We start from the raw sequence: 19750 nt of genomic DNA, 5'->3' as shown, positions 1-19750 counted from the left end.
ACACATCAGAGACAGAATCATAGAATTGGAAGGGACCTCGAGTGGTCATCTAGTCTGGTCCCCTGCACTCAAGGCAGGACTAAGTATTATCTAGACCATCTCTGACAGGTGTTTTTCCAACCTGCTCTTAAAAATCCCCAGTGACGGAGATTCCACAACCTCCCTAGGCAATTTATTCCAGTGCTTAACCATTCTGATAGGTAGGAAATTTTTGTACCCTTCGATTCTTAACTGAGAATCTGCAAGAATCCAGAGCCTATATCTACTTGTGTTCCTTTCAAGAGACATGACTGCTTCCAGATAGAGCAGATTTAGTGAGTTTACTGTTTGAAGTCTGATTTAAAATGGGCATGAAACCCCCTCTTTTGGATATTACGAATAAATGCCCTTTTTCACAAACTCAATGACCATCTTTCCCAAGAGGTACTGACTCCCTGCAAGCTGTTTTCCAAATACACAGTTGGACTTCAATGTAGTCCTGAAAGGAGCAATTTTTATTTGGGAAGGGAAGGGTAGCAAAGGAATTTGTATCCTCCCACCAGATAAAGCTGAGAATCCCTGTGTCCTATACCAGAGGGGCCACCCAGGGGTAAGGGGCTCTTAACAAATCTAGTCTTATGTAGTACTTCTAATTCCAAAACTGGTGAAAGGATGCAACATCAGTTCTTCCCCATTGTAGTAGTTTTTCATTTCAATTATATCATTGTTTTCTAATTAAAAAGCTACCAGAGGTCTGCATAGGAACGTACTGAAAATGAAAACCAAACACAAATGAAAGCATTTCCATGAAAAAACAAGTTTGAGTAACCACAAGCCACCAAAAAAAGTTTTTATTGCAATAATGTCCCATTATCAACTTATGTCAAAGACAATTGATTCATTTTGCATTTCTACTTTATTTAATGTAAATGTAAATTCAACAGTGTAAAATAAATCTACATATAAACACAAAAAGAAACTTTCAGTGACTCTCAAAAAGTTACATAGTGAATAATCATGACAAATCATCCATTGTCTATTTTACCAAGTATACAAGAGTGAAAAACAATGCAGAAAGTCATTCTTCAAAAGCATCCTGTATAAAGTTCTCTTAAAGAAAATATGTAAATTATATTTAGTAACTTCAAACTCTTGAACATATGGATGCTGATTCTGAAAAGGGGAGAAGACAAAATTCCCAGGCTACCTGGGAAGTATAACATCTTGAATTTCAGATTATTTAAATTTTAATTCCATCTAAAAACAAAATATTTAAAGATTATATTCAATGGTTCCAACAGCTAAGCCATTGCAATTACTCCATTCGTATCATTTTATTGGAAAATATCTAAACTATCTCTGACCTGTGAAAAGAAGGTCAGGAAATTAAGGCAGTGTTTTTTAAATTTTATTTATTCATGCTGTGAATATGCTGTGGAAAAAAACTCCACATGTTGGTACAATAGGCCTTTCATCAAGTTGCCTTTTCAATATTACTAAGACATTCTTTTTAAAATGGTAAATGAATCATGAAATGCAGAATCAAAAATCAGTCCAATCTGTAGCAGGACTAAATATTATCTCACTGTTAAAGTCTAAAACAATGTTTAATTTTTAAGTGACTATTGAAAAAAGGGATTATTACACTAGATGTGTAATGTCTGGCTATGAAAATAACAACTGCAACGGTCATGATTTTATCTTATGGTTAAATGGTCGATGGATTTAATAATGAATATTACCACAACAGTAAATATATTGCACAGAAATTTTCTCTAAGAGGAATGTTTTCCATTAGGTCCAACAGACAGATGTTTCCAATAAAAGTGGCTTTTACGGAATATCATGCCTAGTTCTTAAACTGCATTCTCCCTCATGGCTATGCTACAATACACTCAAAATATTAAGTGGGCAAAAATGCACAAAGCACTCCATCAAGCCAAGAAGAAAACTGCAAGCAACTTCACCAAATGGGAGGGAAGAGATGGAGGGGAAATATTCAAATGAGCACTCTGTGGGTCCCAAAGTTTAAACTGCTACTCTCAATTTCCAACAGATAGATATAGAAGATTGTGAATATTTATGAGCTAAAAATAGCTGTGTTCAGAAACAAACGTAGGGCCAGCACAACCCTGCCTTCTCAGAGAAATATTTAGATGAAATACAAAATCCACTTACTAAAGTGCATCTGCTGAACAAATTCTACTATTACAGCTATCCAAGTAAGCAATACAAGCTAAACTTTATTCATATTCTAGTCTATTAAAGTTGTAAATATAAATCAATTCTAAATTACAATCTTTTTATTACCAAATATTGTGTCTATACTGTGAATTTTAGAAAGAAACTAAATAAGTTGTCTTAAAACCCTTGAGAATGAGAAAAGTCTTTATTTATAAATACTGAAAATGTAGTATGGAGTTAAACAAATAGGGTTGTAGTAAGCATCTTTTTTGCTTTATATTCAACATGATGTTCCCTTAAGGCTCCGAGAGAAGTGGTCACTTTTCTCAAGATCTTTTGGCAAAAGATATAAATGCAAAAGTAGCAGGGTCACCTGACATTTCAGAACTTGCATTTTTGTATTTCATTAAAGCCAGCTCATTTAATGTCTGTATACAGTTATTGCACTTATGTATTTCTTGGAATACATTTATATCAACACAGTAATAATGACAGCAACAAAGTCACGGTAAAATAAATGTTTTTAAAGGGTACAATTTCAATATTACATGAGAAATGCCTGTGTGCATGTTTAAAACTTCATGCAGACAACTGTTATTCAAGTCAGAATGCATTTGTTCAACAGCTAATTAGCACATATAAAATTTCACTTACCCTTCCATCAATACAAATCTGTTAAAGATCAAAAAAAGATTTACCATGCCAAGTCTTGATTAGTGCTGCATACTGCTTTGGAATATCTTTGTATCAGAGTTAAAACTGTATTTCTCAAAATTTAAAGAAAAATAAATTTAAAAAAAGGGATTCTCTACTACCGAATACAAGTCTTCGTAGCAAAGTTAAGACAGAGAAGTTACAATTTATGACTGTACTTCAGTCTTGTTGAAAGACTAATGATCTTTGTCCATCTATTTCTTAATAAATGCTACATTTTCAAGAATAAAGGAGCTATCAGTAGGCATTATTGTTTCTACTTAAAATGAGTTACTTTTCTCTGTAGTATGTCAAATATGCTTTTAAAGATTCGGGTAGCGGTAGACTCATAATTTTCTCTCGCAATAAATTTCGAGGAGGTTCCTCTGGTTTCAAGGCTTCATTGTGATCTTTATCATCATCATCTTTGTTGTCTTCTTCCATCCTTTCATCCTCCTCACTGTCTAGAGGCTGAGGAATGAGCTGATTGCCTACAAACACATAGGTGTTAATCCTGCGTCTACGGCACCTCCTGCGTTTTCGTTTTGGTGGGGGCTTCTGAGGGATACCCTTGGCTTGCATCTCATCATTTATGAAATTTCTAAGAGTGCGTCTAATGTAGATCCGAGCTAAGTCCTGTAGATTCCTAACAGCACATTGGGCTAAGAGGAAAAAGAAAAATTATGCATGCCATATCAGTGAAACTTATTTTCTAAAAGTAAGAAACTGCTACAGAAAAATAAAGTATGATACTGAACAGCAATTTGAAGACTTACTATGATATGGAAATATAAAAGGCAAAGTCTGGCAACCTTTGACAAACCATGTAGCAGATCAGAAACCTTGTGTGAGCTGACCTTACTTATGATTTTTGAAGGGTGGAGTGTACCTGGGAGAGGGGTGCATCTCAGCTCATGTGCTCTTCAGACTAGCCAAGCAGAAGTTCACTGGATCGCACACACCCAAGGGGAGAAAAAAAAAAGCCCTTTCCTCCCTGGCTGGGGTGCCACTACATACGCAGAGCAATGGCTCCCACTCCTGGGATTAGAGTAGGACCAGGTTTCTGAGCTGCTGTCTGCATTGCACTAGTTGCCTTTTTAGGGCAGGGAAGGAATTTTGGATAGGTGTTTTTTCCCCCACTTTTCCCACAGCTCCCCAGTGACCTAGTAGGGTGGGTTAGGAGGTAAAGTTCACGTTGTCCCAACTTGACAGGTGCTCAGTGCAGGTACCATTTGATAGTGTACCCGTTTCCCTGATGAACCAGAACTGGAAGTGGAGTTACGGGAAGGAGCTCCTGATGTCTTCTCCCTGTATCAGACAACCCCTTTTCCCTCAATCCTTGTACAAGGGGAGGGAAGTAAGGTCCCAGCAATAGCTCTGGGACCAGCTTGGGGTGCAATGGGGAAGAGAATCCTGATGGCAGCCCCTTCCCTCCTCCGGGCAGAATGCATTATGAAAAAAAGTACGATCCTCATTGGACAAGTTATTGCTGGATAGTTCGAGACTGAGTTAAATAAAGTTGAAGCTGAGTTAAACTATATCCCTTGTGTCCTTGTCGTTCTTCATTAATGTCTGGGACAATACAACAGAAATAGACCAGTTTCGAGTGTGGAAAAATGATATGGAGAAGAGGCAAAGTTGTTTAAAAAATTTTTATATATGCTCCTGTCAGGGTTCCCTCCCCACTCTGAGCTTCAGGGTACAGATGTGGGGACCTGCATGAAACACCCCTTAAGCTTATTTCTACCAGCTTAGGTTAAAAACTTCCCCAAGGCACAATTTCTTTCTTGTCCTTGGACGGTATTGCTGCCACCACCAAGTGAGCTAGACAAAGATTTAGGAAAAGGACCACTTGGAGTTCCTGTTTCCCTGAAATATCCCCCCAAGCCCCTTCATCCCCTTTCCTGGGGAGGCTTGAGAATAATATACCAGCTAAATAGGTAAACAAGGTGAGCACAGACCAGACCCTTGGGTTTTTAGGACACTAAAAACCGATCAGTTTCTTAAAAACAGAACTTTTATTATAAAGAAAAAGGTAAAAGAATCACCTCTGTAAAATCAGGATGGAAGGTAATTGTACAGGGTAATAAGATTTAAAAACACAGACGATTCCCCTCTAGGCAAAACTTCAAAGTTACAAAACAAGGAATAAATCTCCCCCTTAGCATAGGGAAAATTCACAAGCTAAAACAAAAGATAATCTAATGCATTTCCTTGCTTTACTTACAATTTTTGTAATCTAGATGCTTATTTCAGATAGGGTTTTAGGAGAGGTTTTTTTGTTTTCTTTTCTGCCCTGATCTCTCTCTGTCCCGGAGAGAACAACAAAGAGAGCACACAACCTCCCCCTGTCCCAAAAAAAGCACCTTCTCCCACAGATTTGAAAGGATCTTCTTCCCTTATTGGTCCTTTTGGTCAGATAACAACCAGGCTGTTTGAGCTTCTTAACCCTTTACAAGTATAGGAGGGATTTTATGCTACCCACAGCTGTATATTTATGACAGCTTCCAATACTGTATTTTAAAAAATCTAGCAGCCAGATACATTTCAGACAAAGCTGCTTCTTCCTCTGATATTTACAGATGCATATGGAGGCTTCAATTGTGTGCTAAAAAATGGAATAGAGAAGAGTAATATTTATGATGTTCTGCCTCTAAAACATTGATTCTAGTACTGGCAACAAGGATTTTAATCAAGTTTCTGGAAATTTCAATGGCAAATCTGAAAATAACCCAACATGTTGATTTAAAAGAACAAAACCAATTAAAACCTCTTAAAGATACATTTGTTAAATCACAAGCTTACTGAGCCCTGGTCTCAGTCCATGCTTCAGTCATAGATTGTAAACAAACTATAAAAGATTTGGAGGGTAAAGAAGATGAACTAGTAGACATTCCTACCACAGATGGGACTGAAAGTTTAAAGAGCCCTTCAAAAATCACAGGAGAAGAACAAATTATTTGATAAAATGCTGAAATAAAATCTGAAAGTAAAGGTCCCAAGAGAAGCATATGAGCCAATGACCTCATAGCCTTCCTTCTCCAGAAAACTAATAGGATGAAACAACACCTAAAATCAAAATCCTCTAATCTCAAATTCACATAAAATTTGACATTTTATTATTTCTACTACTGCATACACAGATTAGAATACTCCCTTAGATTTCCTAAAGGAAATTAAAATATTTGTAAGGTCTTGAGGACTTAAAGTCCCTTCAATCACATCAGGAATCATTTATTTCAATTACCTCCTAAGAATGGTAAAGTAAAGCTTTACATACAGACGTGTTTTAGTGAGACAAATACATTATCCCTCATGATTCCATGCTAAAAAAATTCTTAGCTCCAACTACATTAATACAGGAGGGGCAGCCTCCAAGTTTTACAGTGTCTACAGACCCCTTTTTGCTATACTAAATGTAGATTATAAACTCCTCTCAAAGATAGAGGTTTTTAAGGTCAGGCTTGACAAAGCCCTGGCTGGGATGATTTAGTTGGGGATTGGTCCTGCTTTGAGCAGGGGGTTGGACTTAGATGACCTCCTGAGGTCCCTTCCAACCCTGATATTTTATGATTCTATGATTGTATTTAAAGGCCTGAAACACTGATTGTGCACTTGAATTTAGTTTATAACTGAGCTATGTTGACCTGTTAACACCAAGCACCTAAACACATTTTGACTTTTAAAAATTCAACTCTAGATAAGAGAATAAGACCCTAGATAAGCTTTTGATGTTGAGAAAGCCTTTGGTTGGCTCAAATGGACACTTGTTTTTTTAAATTTAAATAGCAGCAATAATGGGCTTTGAAGTTGTATAAGAAAAAAAATGATACACCTTCCACAATCATTTTCACTTAAAGATATTTATTCTACAGATGGGAATAAGACATTTTCAAAAGGAGGAGGTTATTTACCTTTAACTGAAAGAAAAGGAGTACTAGTGGCACCTTAGAGACTAACCAATTTATTTGAGCATAAGCTTACTGTAGCTCACGAAAGCTTATGCTCAAATAAATTGGTTAGTCTCTAAGGTGCCACTAGTACTCCTTTTCTTTTTGCAAATACAGACTAACACGGCTGCTACTCTGAAACTCACCTTTAACTGGAGGTTCTTCAAGATGTGTGGTCCCTATTAGTATTCCAAACATGGATGTGTGTTCGTGCCATGTGCTGGAAGGTTTTCTTAGCAGTGTCTGTTGACCCGCATATGCAACCCCTTGTGCTCACAGCAAGGGTCGTGCGGGTCAACGCTTCTCCAGTGTCACTGTTACCGCTGAGTAGTCCAGCCCTCAGCAGAGGGGATGGCGGGCGGATATTGGAATACAAATAGGGACCACAAAGCTCAAAGAGCCTGCAGTTACAGGTAAGCAACCTCCTCTTCTTCTTCGAATGATGGTCCCTATGTATTCCAAATGTGGGTGAGTAGAGAGCAGTGATCAGCATGGAGGAGGGTGCGAGGACGTGAGAGGAAGTAGTTTGTAGTATAGCATGGCCTACAGCACCGTCTGCAGCTGCTGCTTGGGCGTTGGCGTAGTGGGATGTGAACTTGTGGATGGAGCAGCATGTTGGTACATGACAGATGTCTTGCCACAAGACGTCCGCTTGCATAGAGTGTGCTGTGACTCCATCAGGCGGCAGCACATTGGATAACGTGTAGCATTCATGGATGCACCTGGCGATCCATTTGGAGAGTCATTTGGGAGGAAAGGGCTTGGCCCTTGGATCAGTCAGGAAGGCTACAAATAGTTTTGGTGAAGAACGAAAGGCACAGGGCTAGAAGAATGTAGAATGCAATGCACAGCGGATGTCGAGTGAGTGTAGGACTGTGTCCACGTGGGAGCCATGCAGCTTGAGGTAGAACACAGGCAGGTTGATGCACTGATTTAGGTGGAACTCCGACACTACTTTTGGGAGGAATTCAGGGTATAGCCGTAAGGAACACTGTGGAACACTGTGTAAGCAGGGTGGGTCAGGCATCATGGCCGCCAGTTAACTGATGCATCTAGCTGAGGTAATGGCCTCTAAGAACATCACTTTCATGGAGAGAAGGGAGAGGTAGTGTGTTGCTAGTGGCTCAAAAGAGGGGCTTCATGAGGGCGAAGAGAATGAGATTAAGGGGGCTTGAGTACTGGTGGGAAGGTATTGAGGAGACCTGTCATGAAATGGATGGTGGTAGGGTGTGTAACACTGAAGTGCTATCCATAGTGGGGAGAAAGGCACTGAGTGCTGCTAGGTGGACCCGTATAGAGCTCAGGGACAGGCCTGACATTTTGAGCTCAAGAAGGTAGTGGAGGACAATAGATATGGATATCGCACTCAGTGAGATGAAGCATTTCCATTTATCTTGGTAACAGGCCCTGGTGGATGCCCTCTTGCTCTGGTTAGTGACTTGTCATACCAGTTTGGAGCATGCTTTGTCTACCCCTGAGCCCCATCCAAACACCAGGCTGTGAGGAGAAGAGGGCCTGGACCGGGATGCTGGCCCTGGCTCAATCTTGTATGAGGAGATCCAGGAGCATTCAGAGGTGGGGTGGTGTGCAGGTGGCGAGTATAAGGAGGTGTGTGAATCAAAACTGATGGGTCCAGAACGGGGCTATAAATATTATAGTAGCTCGGCAAATCTTATGAAGCTCTTGTGGGAGGAGGGGGTTAGGGGGAAGGCAAAGCGAAAGTTATCCATCCAGGGGAGGAGAAGAGCATTGCTCAGTGAGTCCTCCTGTGATGAATGGCTAGAAAGGGTTAAACATCTTGAAAAATATATAACCCTCAAAAGACATGTGGGGAGATGTTTGTGTTTTTGTGTATTTACATATGTATGAGTAGGGTGGACAATATACTCAATAGTCGCTGTCTATGCTGTAATCTGATAATTCAGAGGTCAAAAGAACATCCTATCATTTAAATGAACTGTAAACATGGGATATCTCGGTATTCATCTTTCTCTGAAATGTACTGTGAATGGTGGAAGAACAAGCAAATGGCCTTATGTTAATTTGTATAGTTAAGCACCAGTGATGGACCTTCTTCAAAGTCATCCTAATTACCTTTTGTTCCCTAAGGAACTCCAACTTGTCAAAAGACAAGAAATCGTATAAAAGATCCCTGGGTCCTGATTCTGTCATCTCAAATCTGCTTAGGCTTCATCAGGGGAAGTTTGAGTTGCAAGACTGAGGTCCCAGTTATGCTGGTACACCCTGAATATGAGATTTGGGCATTGTACTATAGCCCATGAACTATTTCTGAAAGAACTCTGCAACTACAAAGCTCACAATCTCTGCTATAGTCTTGGCCTTCACAACATCCTTTGGCAAAGAGTTCTACAGGATGACTGTGCATTGTGTGAAGAAATATTTCCTTTTGCTTGTTTTAAACCTGCTACCTATTAATTTCATATGGTGACCGCTAATTCTTGTGTTATGAGAAAGAGTAAAGAACGCTTTCTTATTTACTTTCTCCACTCCAGTCATGATTTTATAGACCTCTATCATATCCCGCTTTAGTCGTCCCTCTTCCAAGCTGAAAAGTCACAGTTTTCTTACTCTCTCCTCAATGGAAGCTGTTCAATATCCCAAATCATTTTTGTTGCCCTTCTCTGTACCTTTTCCAATTCCAATATATCTTTTTTGAGATGGGGCGACTGCATCTGCACGCAGTATTCAAGATGTGGGCGTACCATGGATTTATATAGAGGCAATATGACATTTTTGGTCTTATTATCTATCCCTTTCCTAATGATTGCCAACATTCTCTTCGCTTTTTTGACTGCCACTGCACATTGAGTGGATGCTTTCAGAGAAGTATCCACAATGTCTCCAAGATCTCTTTCTTGAGTGGTAACAGCTAATTTAGATCCCATCATTTTATATGTATAGTTGGATTGTGTTTTCCAATGCACATTACTTTGCATTTATCAGCATTAAATTTCATTTATTTTGTTGCCCGATCACCCAGTTTTGGGAGATCCCTTTGTAGCTCTTCGTAGTCTGCTTTGGACTTAACTATCTTGAGTAGCTTTGTATCATCTTCAAATTTTGCCACTTCACCGTTTACCCCTTTTCCCAGATCATTTAGGAATACGTTGAACAATACTGGTCCCAGTACAGACTCCTGTGGGGAACACCACTATTTACCTCTCTCCATTCTGAAAACTGATAATTTATTCCTACCCTTTGTTTCCTATCATTTATCCAGTTACTGATCTATGACAGGATCTTTCATCTTATCCCATAACAGCTTATTTTGCTTAAGAGCCTTTGGTGAGGGAAAAAGAAAAGGAGTACTTGTGGTGAGGGACTTTGTCAAAGGCTTTCTGAAAATCTAAGTACACTATATCCACTGGATCTCCCTTATCCACATGCTTGTTGACCCCCTCAAAGAATTCTAGTAGATTGGTGAGGCATGATTTCCCCTTACAAAAACAATGTTGACTCTTCCTCAACAAATTGTGCTCATCTGTGTGTCTGAAAATTCTGGTCTTTACTATAGTTCCAACCAATTTGCTTGGTACTGAAGTTAGGCTTAACGCCATGTAATTGCCAGGACTGCCTCTAGAGCCTTTTTGAAAAATTGGCGTCACATTAGCTATCCTCCAATCATCTGGTACAGAAGCTGATCTAAATGACAGGTTACTTACTACAGTTAATAATGCTGCCATTTCACATTTGAGTTCCTTCAGAACTCTTGGTGAATACCATCTGGTTCTGGTGATTTATTACTGTTTAATTTATCAATTTGTTCCAAAACCTCCTGTAATGACACCTCAATCTGGGACAGTTCCTCAGATTTGTTACCTAAAAAGAATGGCCCTCAATATTTGGGGTCTTTTACGGAGGCTTTTGAGAGATGGGAAGTGTTATATTGTGTAACAGTTACTGGTTATTATTCCGTTCTCATGATCATGAAGCCGGAGAAACAACCTTACTTCACTGTATAAAAGTACTAAGCCAGTGATACTTAGACCTCAACCAAATTATTAATCAATATTACCCAAAAGAGCCACAATAGCGTGAATGACAGGAAATTATATATTTCTTATAGCAAATAAGTTAGTAACTTAGGCGAGTTGCACCTTAAAGACTAACATTTATTTGGGCATAAGCTTTTGTGGGTAAAAAACCCACTTCTTCAGACTAACACGGCTACTCCCTGATATTAGGCAAGCTAATAACTTAATTGGTTAATAACATCATAAAAGCATCCTGATTGGTTGATAACTAAATCACAGTGTTTTAATATCATGTGCTGCAAACAGCCGCAGGAGATGCATTAAAGAGCCATTTGCAGCTCGAGAGCCAGTCTGAGCATTACTGATCTAAGCCAACTCAGACGGTGAGAAAAATTTACCTATCTACATACTCTTATTGGATTTGAATAGGCATATCAAACTTTTCTCTGGTAGAATGTGTTTTCCACAGTAATAGATAAACATAGTTACAAGTAACTACCTGTTCCATGCATTGATTATATCGGTCTCTTCTTCCACTCCTTTTATGAATTGGGCAACTTGAAATTTAAAAAGGTGCCTCTTTATAGAAAATATATTTTAAAATACTAAATGTTAAAAATGGAATTCTATTGCTCTGTACTAATTTTATTTACTGTGACTCAAAACTATAGTAGGCCAACACCACTTCATTTAAAGATCGGTACCCATAAATTGCAATATTTTTTTAAAGTCTATTTTAAAAAAATATATATTTTCTGCTCCCTATACTGCTTTCTTTCAAAGTACTGTATCTGGAACACAAGAAGTAGGTTTTCCCCCTGCCTATATCTCTGGGCAGGAAAGAGGATTTAAAAAAAATGAATTTATATCATGAGAACTGAAGCAAGGCAGTGGAGAGAGCCTGAAACTGAGTACCCTGGTCAGAGGATAGTGTAAAGCCAGGGTCGCCAACATTCGGCTCTTCAGAAGTTAATATGCGGCTCCTCGTATAGGCACCGACTCAGGGGCTGGAGCTACAGGCGCCAACCTTCCAATGTGCGGGGGGGAAAGGGGGGCTCGCTGCTCAACCCTGGGCTCTGCCCCCACTCTGCTCTCAGGCCCTGCCCCCACTCCACCCCTTCCCGCCCCCTCCCCTGAGCTTGCAGTGCCCTTGCTCCTCCACCCTTCCCCCCAGAGCCTCCTGCACACCATGAAACAGCTCATCAGGAGGTGCAGGGAGGGGGAGGCACTGACTGAGGAGGCTGCCGGTGACTGGGAGGTGCTGGGAGCTAGGGGGGGCTGCTGACGTATTACTGTGGCTCTTTGGCAACATACATTGCTAAATTCTGGCTCCTTCTCAGGCTCAGGTTGACCACCCCTGGTGTAAAGTGTGTAAAAATGGCTGAACAGAGAAGAGCAACTGGGCACTTTTGAAAATCCCACTAGGCACCACATCTAAATACCTTTAAAAAAAATCTGATCCAAAGTGATTGAATTAGAAAGAAAATCCCAATAACCATTTGTTAAGCATCTCCATGTCCCTGAAATGTTCTGGCCTCCCTTCCCAAGATACAGGGAGGCACACAGGCATGTGGTGCTTTTGGCCCTTCCCTTCCACTCTGAGGGAGAAGAGGAATTTATACAATGTTTCACTGCTCTTTGGAAGGCAGCACAAGGGGCATACATTCACCATCCCCTGCAACATCAAGTATTAACTGTCTATGTTTTATTTGTGCTTAGTTAAAGTGGACTTGGCGGAATGTGAGGGGAGATGTCAACAATCGGATTTTGGGAATGTCCACAAGAAAAAACGAGGGGCGGGGGGGGGGGGGGCAGAACAGGAAACTCACAGTATGGTTTTAATTTAAAATATAAAAAACAATAAACTTAATTAGATTCAGAGAGATGTGTCCTGGTGATACTGAACACAAGCCAGAAATGTTATATATCAGAACCAGAGGGGCTTTTTTGAACAGTACATTCCCATTCTATTGCATTATGTCTGTATAACACAGCCTCCCCACTCTGTGGACAGGAATACCAGCTCAGGTACAATAAACTAGATGTGCCAAAAAGGAAAGGCCACAACAGATGACACTTACGCAGTCCCACAGTATCACGTTTGCTGTTGTCATTCCTGTTGGGTTGTACTAGTGGAGCAAATGAAACAGCAAGGATGTTTTTACTTTCCCAGGTGTTCTGTCCAGTTCGCAGGATTTGTGTTAGCTGCATAAAAACAACAAAAATATAAGACAAAGTTCAGCAGTTAAGTAAATCATTTCATTTGGTTTGTTTGTTTTTGTTACACCCACCATTCTTCAGTTTATAACATTGCCATTTTAATTTGCTTCAAATGTAATTCAGAGAAGCTGTTCTCTTGCCAAAATTGAATTTTATATTCTTTATAAAATGATATTCAGCCATTTCCCATTTTGCTGTGCTCTGAAAAAAAAATAAGAGCGTTGACATGTATTTATGTTTTATTAACAATGCCCTTTTGGTAACTTTTTTTTAAAGTTCAAATGTCCAAATTATTTACATTTAATATTACTGTAAACCAAGAAAGCAGAGTGACATTTAGAAAGATTTAGTACAGTTTCATCTGCATTTGCTTGATCGTACTCTGAAAACCCTAAACTGCCTAGACACAAACTGTGTCTAACCACCACAGTAGTGGGCACATTAACAAAACTACACATCTCTCTATAGGAGGTAAAGATGCTTTATTGGTGTCTGAAAAATACGAGAAATGAACACACACACCTATTATTAAGTTAATCTAGCAGGGCTTTCTTTAGCACTGGTCCAGGGTGAAACCAGCAAGTCCAAGATCACAATAATTCTCACTTTCTCCTATATTCATAAATATTAGCAAAAAGTGTACTTATATGAATCATTAATCTTCTATTTAATTAGATTAACAATTTTCCTTGAAAATATTTTAGTTTATCTATATAGAGAGAATAAGTGTTTACTAGTGAAAGTAACATGATATGCCTATCAATTTAGAAAGCACCCAATTATGCTACCTATACGATAGCATATTTTAATGATACAAGTTTTTAAACAATTTCAGTGCTGTTTTGAAGAAGCTACGCAGCAACTATAAGGCAACTCCTTTAGTGTGGACTGTTAACTACCAAGTAACTTGCAAACTAATCTTCAGCTCAAACATTTCAATAAAAATTTGGCTGTAGAGGGACAGTAACTTGAGCAAGCCACTTCATCTCTCTGCAGCAGTGTCCCCCATCAGTAAACTGGAGATCATAAGGTTTACTTCTGCCTGTAAAGCTCTTTGAGATCTATGGATGAAAATGATATAGGTGCTAACTATTGTATTATTAAATTACATTCCTGGATGAAAATATTTTCCCTATTATTGTGACAAGCAACACCTAAAATAACAATGTCTGAAAGAGATCATTAAAAAATTCAATGTTGTTAGTCTGCCTGCTTTGTGCATTTGACAGCACTTTGTGTATATAGTTAATGTTACTGCTTCCCCTACAGTCAACTAGATAAATCTGTGCTGAGTTTTCTTTCACACAATAGGGAAGAGAAAATTATTTTTTTAAAGAAAATAGGATAGGATTTTTTTTTTTTTTGTTTTATAATCAAGGATGCTCTGGGGCAGGTATAGCACATTACAGTACTTTTGGCAAAATCCTGGCTCCACTGAAGTCAATGGGAATTTTGCTATGGATGTCAACTGGACCAGGATTTCACCCTTTGTCTCAGCGTTTTTTTTGTTTTGTTTTGTTTTTTAAGCTAACTAGATTTCAAGTTAATGGTGTCCTTGCAAATACGGACTTTTGGGTGAAATGGCCAACTAGTTTGACATAAAAACAAAACACTCAAATAGCCCCTAGGATCACTTTAAAAGACTTGTAAAACATCTTCACACTCACACTGTACTGCTGCAGTTGAGCAGATAAGGATCATTAGTCAAAAAGCAAGTAAATTAAGTCTATAGCCTACATAGGAGACAAGCATTTTTGTTAAACTGTGTGATTCTTATATCAAAACACAGCAACGGAAAACAGTCAGTGAATCACCTGATCTTCTATTGGCATAACCAGAATGCCTCCAACTTTCAATAAAATTTTCATGTAGTTCTCATGATCTTTCTGGACCCCAGCTCCACAATAAATCCGATCATACTGATGACTGTCCGATGCGATCTCCAGACAATTACCAACTACAAAGGCAGGTTCACAGAACTCAAATCTAGGGGGGAGGGAGGGGAAGAAAGGGTATATATTTCAGAATAGAAGTCTATTTTTTAAACACAAGCAAATTCAGCTAAATATAGTAAAACTTCGATTTCACACCTTTGCTCATCTGTAATTAACACATTTAAAGAGTGTCAGCATGCTGTAATTGTACAAGATACAGAAACAGAAGAGATGACTGAAATACATCAATATTTGCCTATGCATATCAGTTTACACTGTCAAAAAAGAATGGTGTATTATTTTCTAAATGCAATCATATAGGTCTTGCTGAACAATTAATAAAGTATTAAAAACAAACACAAAAAGCCCTTTTAAATTACTGTCTTTATTCACATGTATAAAGTATCCATGTTATGCTCTGCGCGTTGCACAAAAATTAAAAAACAGTTCAATAAGTCCTTGGTCTCAAACTACTCCCCTTTCATCATCCCCTAAAACCAGCTTTTTCCCCACAAACTCCCTTCTCAAAAGGAAAAAAATATGGGAAGACATGTTTTCCAGTGTGTGCCCTAAAAGTCACCAACTCCGGTTCTGACAGACCAAATAGGAGAGGAGAAAGTGATTTCAAGAGTCAAAGACCCCTCATTAAGAATTTCATTCACTCAGCTCCTATTCAGTACGTTTTTTAAGCATTAGCCTAACTTTAAGCACATGAGCAGTCTCATTGAAGTTGTGACAGAAGAGGAGCAGCTCTGTAATAACTCATACTGTATGAAACCTGGTATGTAATTGGAATCTTTCCTGTATGCACAACTTAGTCTATTTTAATGTGGGGGACTAGTAAGAACAAGCAGGACATGAAACAATGACTCAAGATAAGACACCGCTGAGTAAATAAAGGGTTAAAAGACAAATCCCTGAACCATTAACTTTAGAGATTCTACCTCCTGTTCCAATTATCTTGCAGAACTGGGTTTGACAAGCAGGGGCAAAGCCTGAGAGCTGACAAGAACAAAAAACTGTGACTGGACTAAAAAGGACTCACTCTTTCTCAAGATTTTAGGGAGTTCTTCAGGGGAACCAGATTGACAGACACCTTCTGTGACTGAAGTTAGGCCTTACCAGCAGGGGATGGTAGGGGTGAAGGTAAAATAGATGTGCGTAGATGGTTTTAAAATCCTTATTCCCTAAATGCTTTGTTTCCCTAAATTTTGTTTTAAGGAAGCTGTATGATCACTACACACACCACTGGTCACAAACTCCTGAAGGGGAAATCACAGTTGCCAAATCCAGTCAGACCACATGGGTGAGCATAGTTCACACATAGGGTACTATAGCCCAGGACCTGGTATAAGTGTGGGAGAATTGAGGAATTTGACCCCAGGAGAGGTAAAGGCATGAGGCCTGATGCCTTAGGGGAACAGGAAGGGGACAGAGGTGCGGTAGGCTCTGCAGCCAGAACAGAAGCCCTTGCAGCAGTATCACAAGGGACAACAGGTGGTTTCTCAGATAATCCATATTGTTAGAGATATTCAAGTCAAAACCAGCATTTTAAACTTCATCCAAAATCAAGTTGTGCAGCTAATGCTGATCTCAGAGCACAGGTATAACACACTCCTTTCAAGAAAAATTGCTTAATTAGTAAGTTCCTGCAGTCTCAGATGTTGCCTGTGTTGTGTTTTACATTGAACCTAGATTATGCAGCAAAGCCCAGAACAGCAGAGAAACTCTACCAATCTCCTGTCACAAGCCTCCTTCCCCTTTATAGGCAGTATAGCAGCCTAAAACGCTCAACACCCAGTCTTGTGCCTTAAGTGTCTGTATGCTCCAGAACATCCACAGCTGCATCACGCTTGAAGTGTGCAGGAGAAAGGTCAGCCTGCCCCTAACTACATTCAAATGGAGCTCCTAAGGTACTTAGTGCTTCTCCTGTGCGCTCTCAGCAGTTACACATAGCTATGTCCTGCATAGCTTCCAAGATCCCTCCATCAGGGCTTCTGATCCCATAGGGCTCTATAAAAGGCTGTCCCTGATATCTGCATTTCCTCCATCCTCTATCACTGCCTGGTTCCGTCTCAACTGCTCCATCAAAAGGCAGAAGTTATGCAACTGCTTATATAGCCACATAATTCTTTGTGCAAGCCCGGTGTACTATTCTGTACTGACTGAAATTTTCAAATGGATTTCCAACCTTGTGGCTTTGGAGGTTGGAAAAACAGAACTCTGGGCCACAGCTCCTTAACTGAAATCTCAATATGCTTAGACCCATATAGGTAGAACTTTCCAGAGGGTTCTGACTTTGGTGCTTAGATTCATGTTTACTGAAGTATGCAGATCTGTACTGACAATAATCAAAGCTTTGCAGCACATTGCTGGTGAAGTCGCATACAAAATGATGCTAATTTTGGTTTAGATTGATACATTTCTGGCTATTGACTTTTAAAACAAAAAATATGGGATTATATGATTTAACAAGATGTCTATAGGGAGGTGAGATGGGAAGGACAGAATTGTTTTCTTCCCTGGAAAACCATATCAAGTGTAAACCAAACAACCTCGTCTATACAGAGGGTACAGTCACAGGTTGATTTAATCTGGGAGGTCTCTAAATCCAGTGGATCTCAACCTTCATCCAGTTATACTGAGAAGTTCACAGACATCTGCAGCCATGTTGTGAATTTGACAGTGGACTGCATCACTGAAAAGAGAATGGCTTGAATTGACTAACAGCAGCAGCAGATCCCAACACTAACAATATTCAAGATACAAGGAGCTATTAATGTTTCCTCAAATTATAATGAGGCTTGGCAGCTTTCACTATTCACAGTAACACTAACTGTAATACTTAAGGGCTTTCATGTTCGTAGTATTGCCATTAATAAAACAATCTTCTGGTTTTGTAAACTTATAAGCTTTTGCTTGAAGAATTCCATGCATTTCTTTTGTAAAGATGGATGTTAGATCTTGAAACAGCTTAATGCTCCTTCCTATTATTAGCTCTATGCATATCCCAAAATACTTTGCCAACTACTGCAACAGCCTCTTTGATGTATTGTGGGTAGGTCTCAAGCATTCTGATATACGTTTTGATCTGAATCCACTAGAACAGAAAGCCAGGCTGCAAGAAACAGATCTACCGGAGAGGGAAAGAAAGGGAGGATGGTTGGGACTGCCTTGTCCATCTCCATGGAACAGTGCAGGATGGACATACTTTAATTCAATTAACTTCACCTTGAGGGGAAGCTGGGAGAGCAAGAGGTAGCAGGTCCCAGCAGGACAGGGAGATGGGGGGGGGGGGGGGAGGGAAAACAACGGATGCCTGGATGCAGAAGAATAAATTAATTAGATGACAGAATTCTCCATTTAATGGCATCATGGGAAAAACCTGATTCCATCGCAACAAAATTGAAGAGTCCACAGGGCCCTGTTTGAGAAGAATGGGAAGTTCACACAGAGTTATTCAAGCTGTCAGTCACTGCATAGTTAGTTCATTTTTTTACATTATCTCTGCAAACACAAGGACTAGAAAAAACAAAAAGAAAAAAGATTCGGGGGGAGGAGGAAAACTCATGAAACCTGTTCATCATCCCTATAGGGGATCCTGGCTCTAGTCCAAGGTCTCAGGGAAAAGCAGAGGTAGCCAGTCTATATGCCTGACCTACCAACTACTACGACCCCTTTTTCATTCATGGCTTCTTCTTGCCCTTCCTCTGTAGGATCTGGCAAGCATACTACCAGACACTCCCAGCAGCCTTCCATGCTTCCTCTGCTGGTGGCCTCTGTTGTCTCTTGATGCTTGTGGCACTTCTGGCCATTTTATCTTTCTGAAATAAATAGGAAAGGGAAGTATTTCCAAGAAAATGCAATGGCATGCACATGGGTAACACACAAAAATTTTACTTTTTTTAAAAAAAAAATCTCTTTTAGAGAAGTGACATGAGGAGATTCCAGACACATTTTCGGAGTGTCTGCTGTAGTTAGTGAAGACAATCGTGGTTAGGGACCCTTTGAAAAGTTTTAGCAGAGAAGATCCCTGTTCTCCTCCTTCAGAATCTAACTGCAGAGGAGACAAGAGGAGAGGGGGATAGCTTCCCACAATGCCCACAAAGATAGCCCAGATGAGCTAGAGGCTCCCTAAAGGCACAATATGAACATCAGTATTCTTACTGCTTACTTTTTGGGGTGTGGAAGAGCAGACAAGTTCTGTTTCACATTATGTCTCTGATTTATGGGCTGGGGTCATCACATGGTTGGATCAAGGAGGAAATACCAGAAACTCATCCTTCTTACTATGTTTGTGGCATTTTGCAACCTTTATCTATGGCCCAGGGTTGCAGTCTTCATCCAAGTGAGCTGGTAAAGGCCTTTGAAGCAACATGCAGCCTTTGTGATATGCAGGTAAAGCCCCATCACTATGGCCAGGGATCGCCATCTGGTCCATGACCTGACACTATATGACTAGAGACAGGCTACACAAGTTACATGGTAATATGAATAATAAAATAATCACAGCGATCACTTCAGTAGTGTAAGGTGCTGTTGTGAATCCACTGCTGAACTATTGGAGGGATAAAGTCTAAAATAAAAAACTATAGCCATCAAAATTTCAGCCATACAGAAAACAGATAAAATACCCTGACCCAGAATAGCCTCCTGAACTTACTTGCTCTTCCTGGAGTAGGAAAAACAAACAGGAGCTATGGAACTAAAGATAGAACGTGAAAGAATCTGAGTTGAAGGAAACAGAAATGCCCACTTCTCTGTTGTGTGCCACCTCCTATTGGTATACTCATTT

At 39.6% G+C, this 19750-nt stretch overlaps 1 protein-coding gene across 9 annotated transcripts in view; it reads right to left on the bottom strand.

Moving 5' to 3' along the window:
• Positions 1-876: 876 nt before the first annotated feature.
• The window catches only part of PCMTD1 (protein-L-isoaspartate (D-aspartate) O-methyltransferase domain containing 1), an 84965-nt gene continuing 66091 nt past the window's right edge, over positions 877-19750 (bottom strand). For all 9 annotated transcript variants that reach the window (XM_073331209.1, XM_073331200.1, XM_073331201.1 and 6 more), the window contains 3 exons: positions 14836-15007; positions 12883-13006; positions 877-3518 (listed from right to left, as the gene is read on the bottom strand). In XM_073331209.1, the coding sequence (XP_073187310.1) occupies positions 3148-3518; positions 12883-13006; positions 14836-14889 (549 nt within the window). In that variant the 5' untranslated portion in view covers positions 14890-15007 and the 3' untranslated portion in view covers positions 877-3147. The remainder of the gene's footprint in view (positions 3519-12882; positions 13007-14835; positions 15008-19750) is intronic.

This window comes from Lepidochelys kempii, chromosome 2 (assembly GCF_965140265.1).
Source record: "Lepidochelys kempii isolate rLepKem1 chromosome 2, rLepKem1.hap2, whole genome shotgun sequence".
In the NCBI taxonomy this organism is placed as follows: Eukaryota; Metazoa; Chordata; order Testudines; family Cheloniidae; genus Lepidochelys; species Lepidochelys kempii.
The sequence above is the reverse complement of the archived record's forward strand: the minus strand, read 5'-3'. Positions and strand labels throughout refer to the sequence as shown.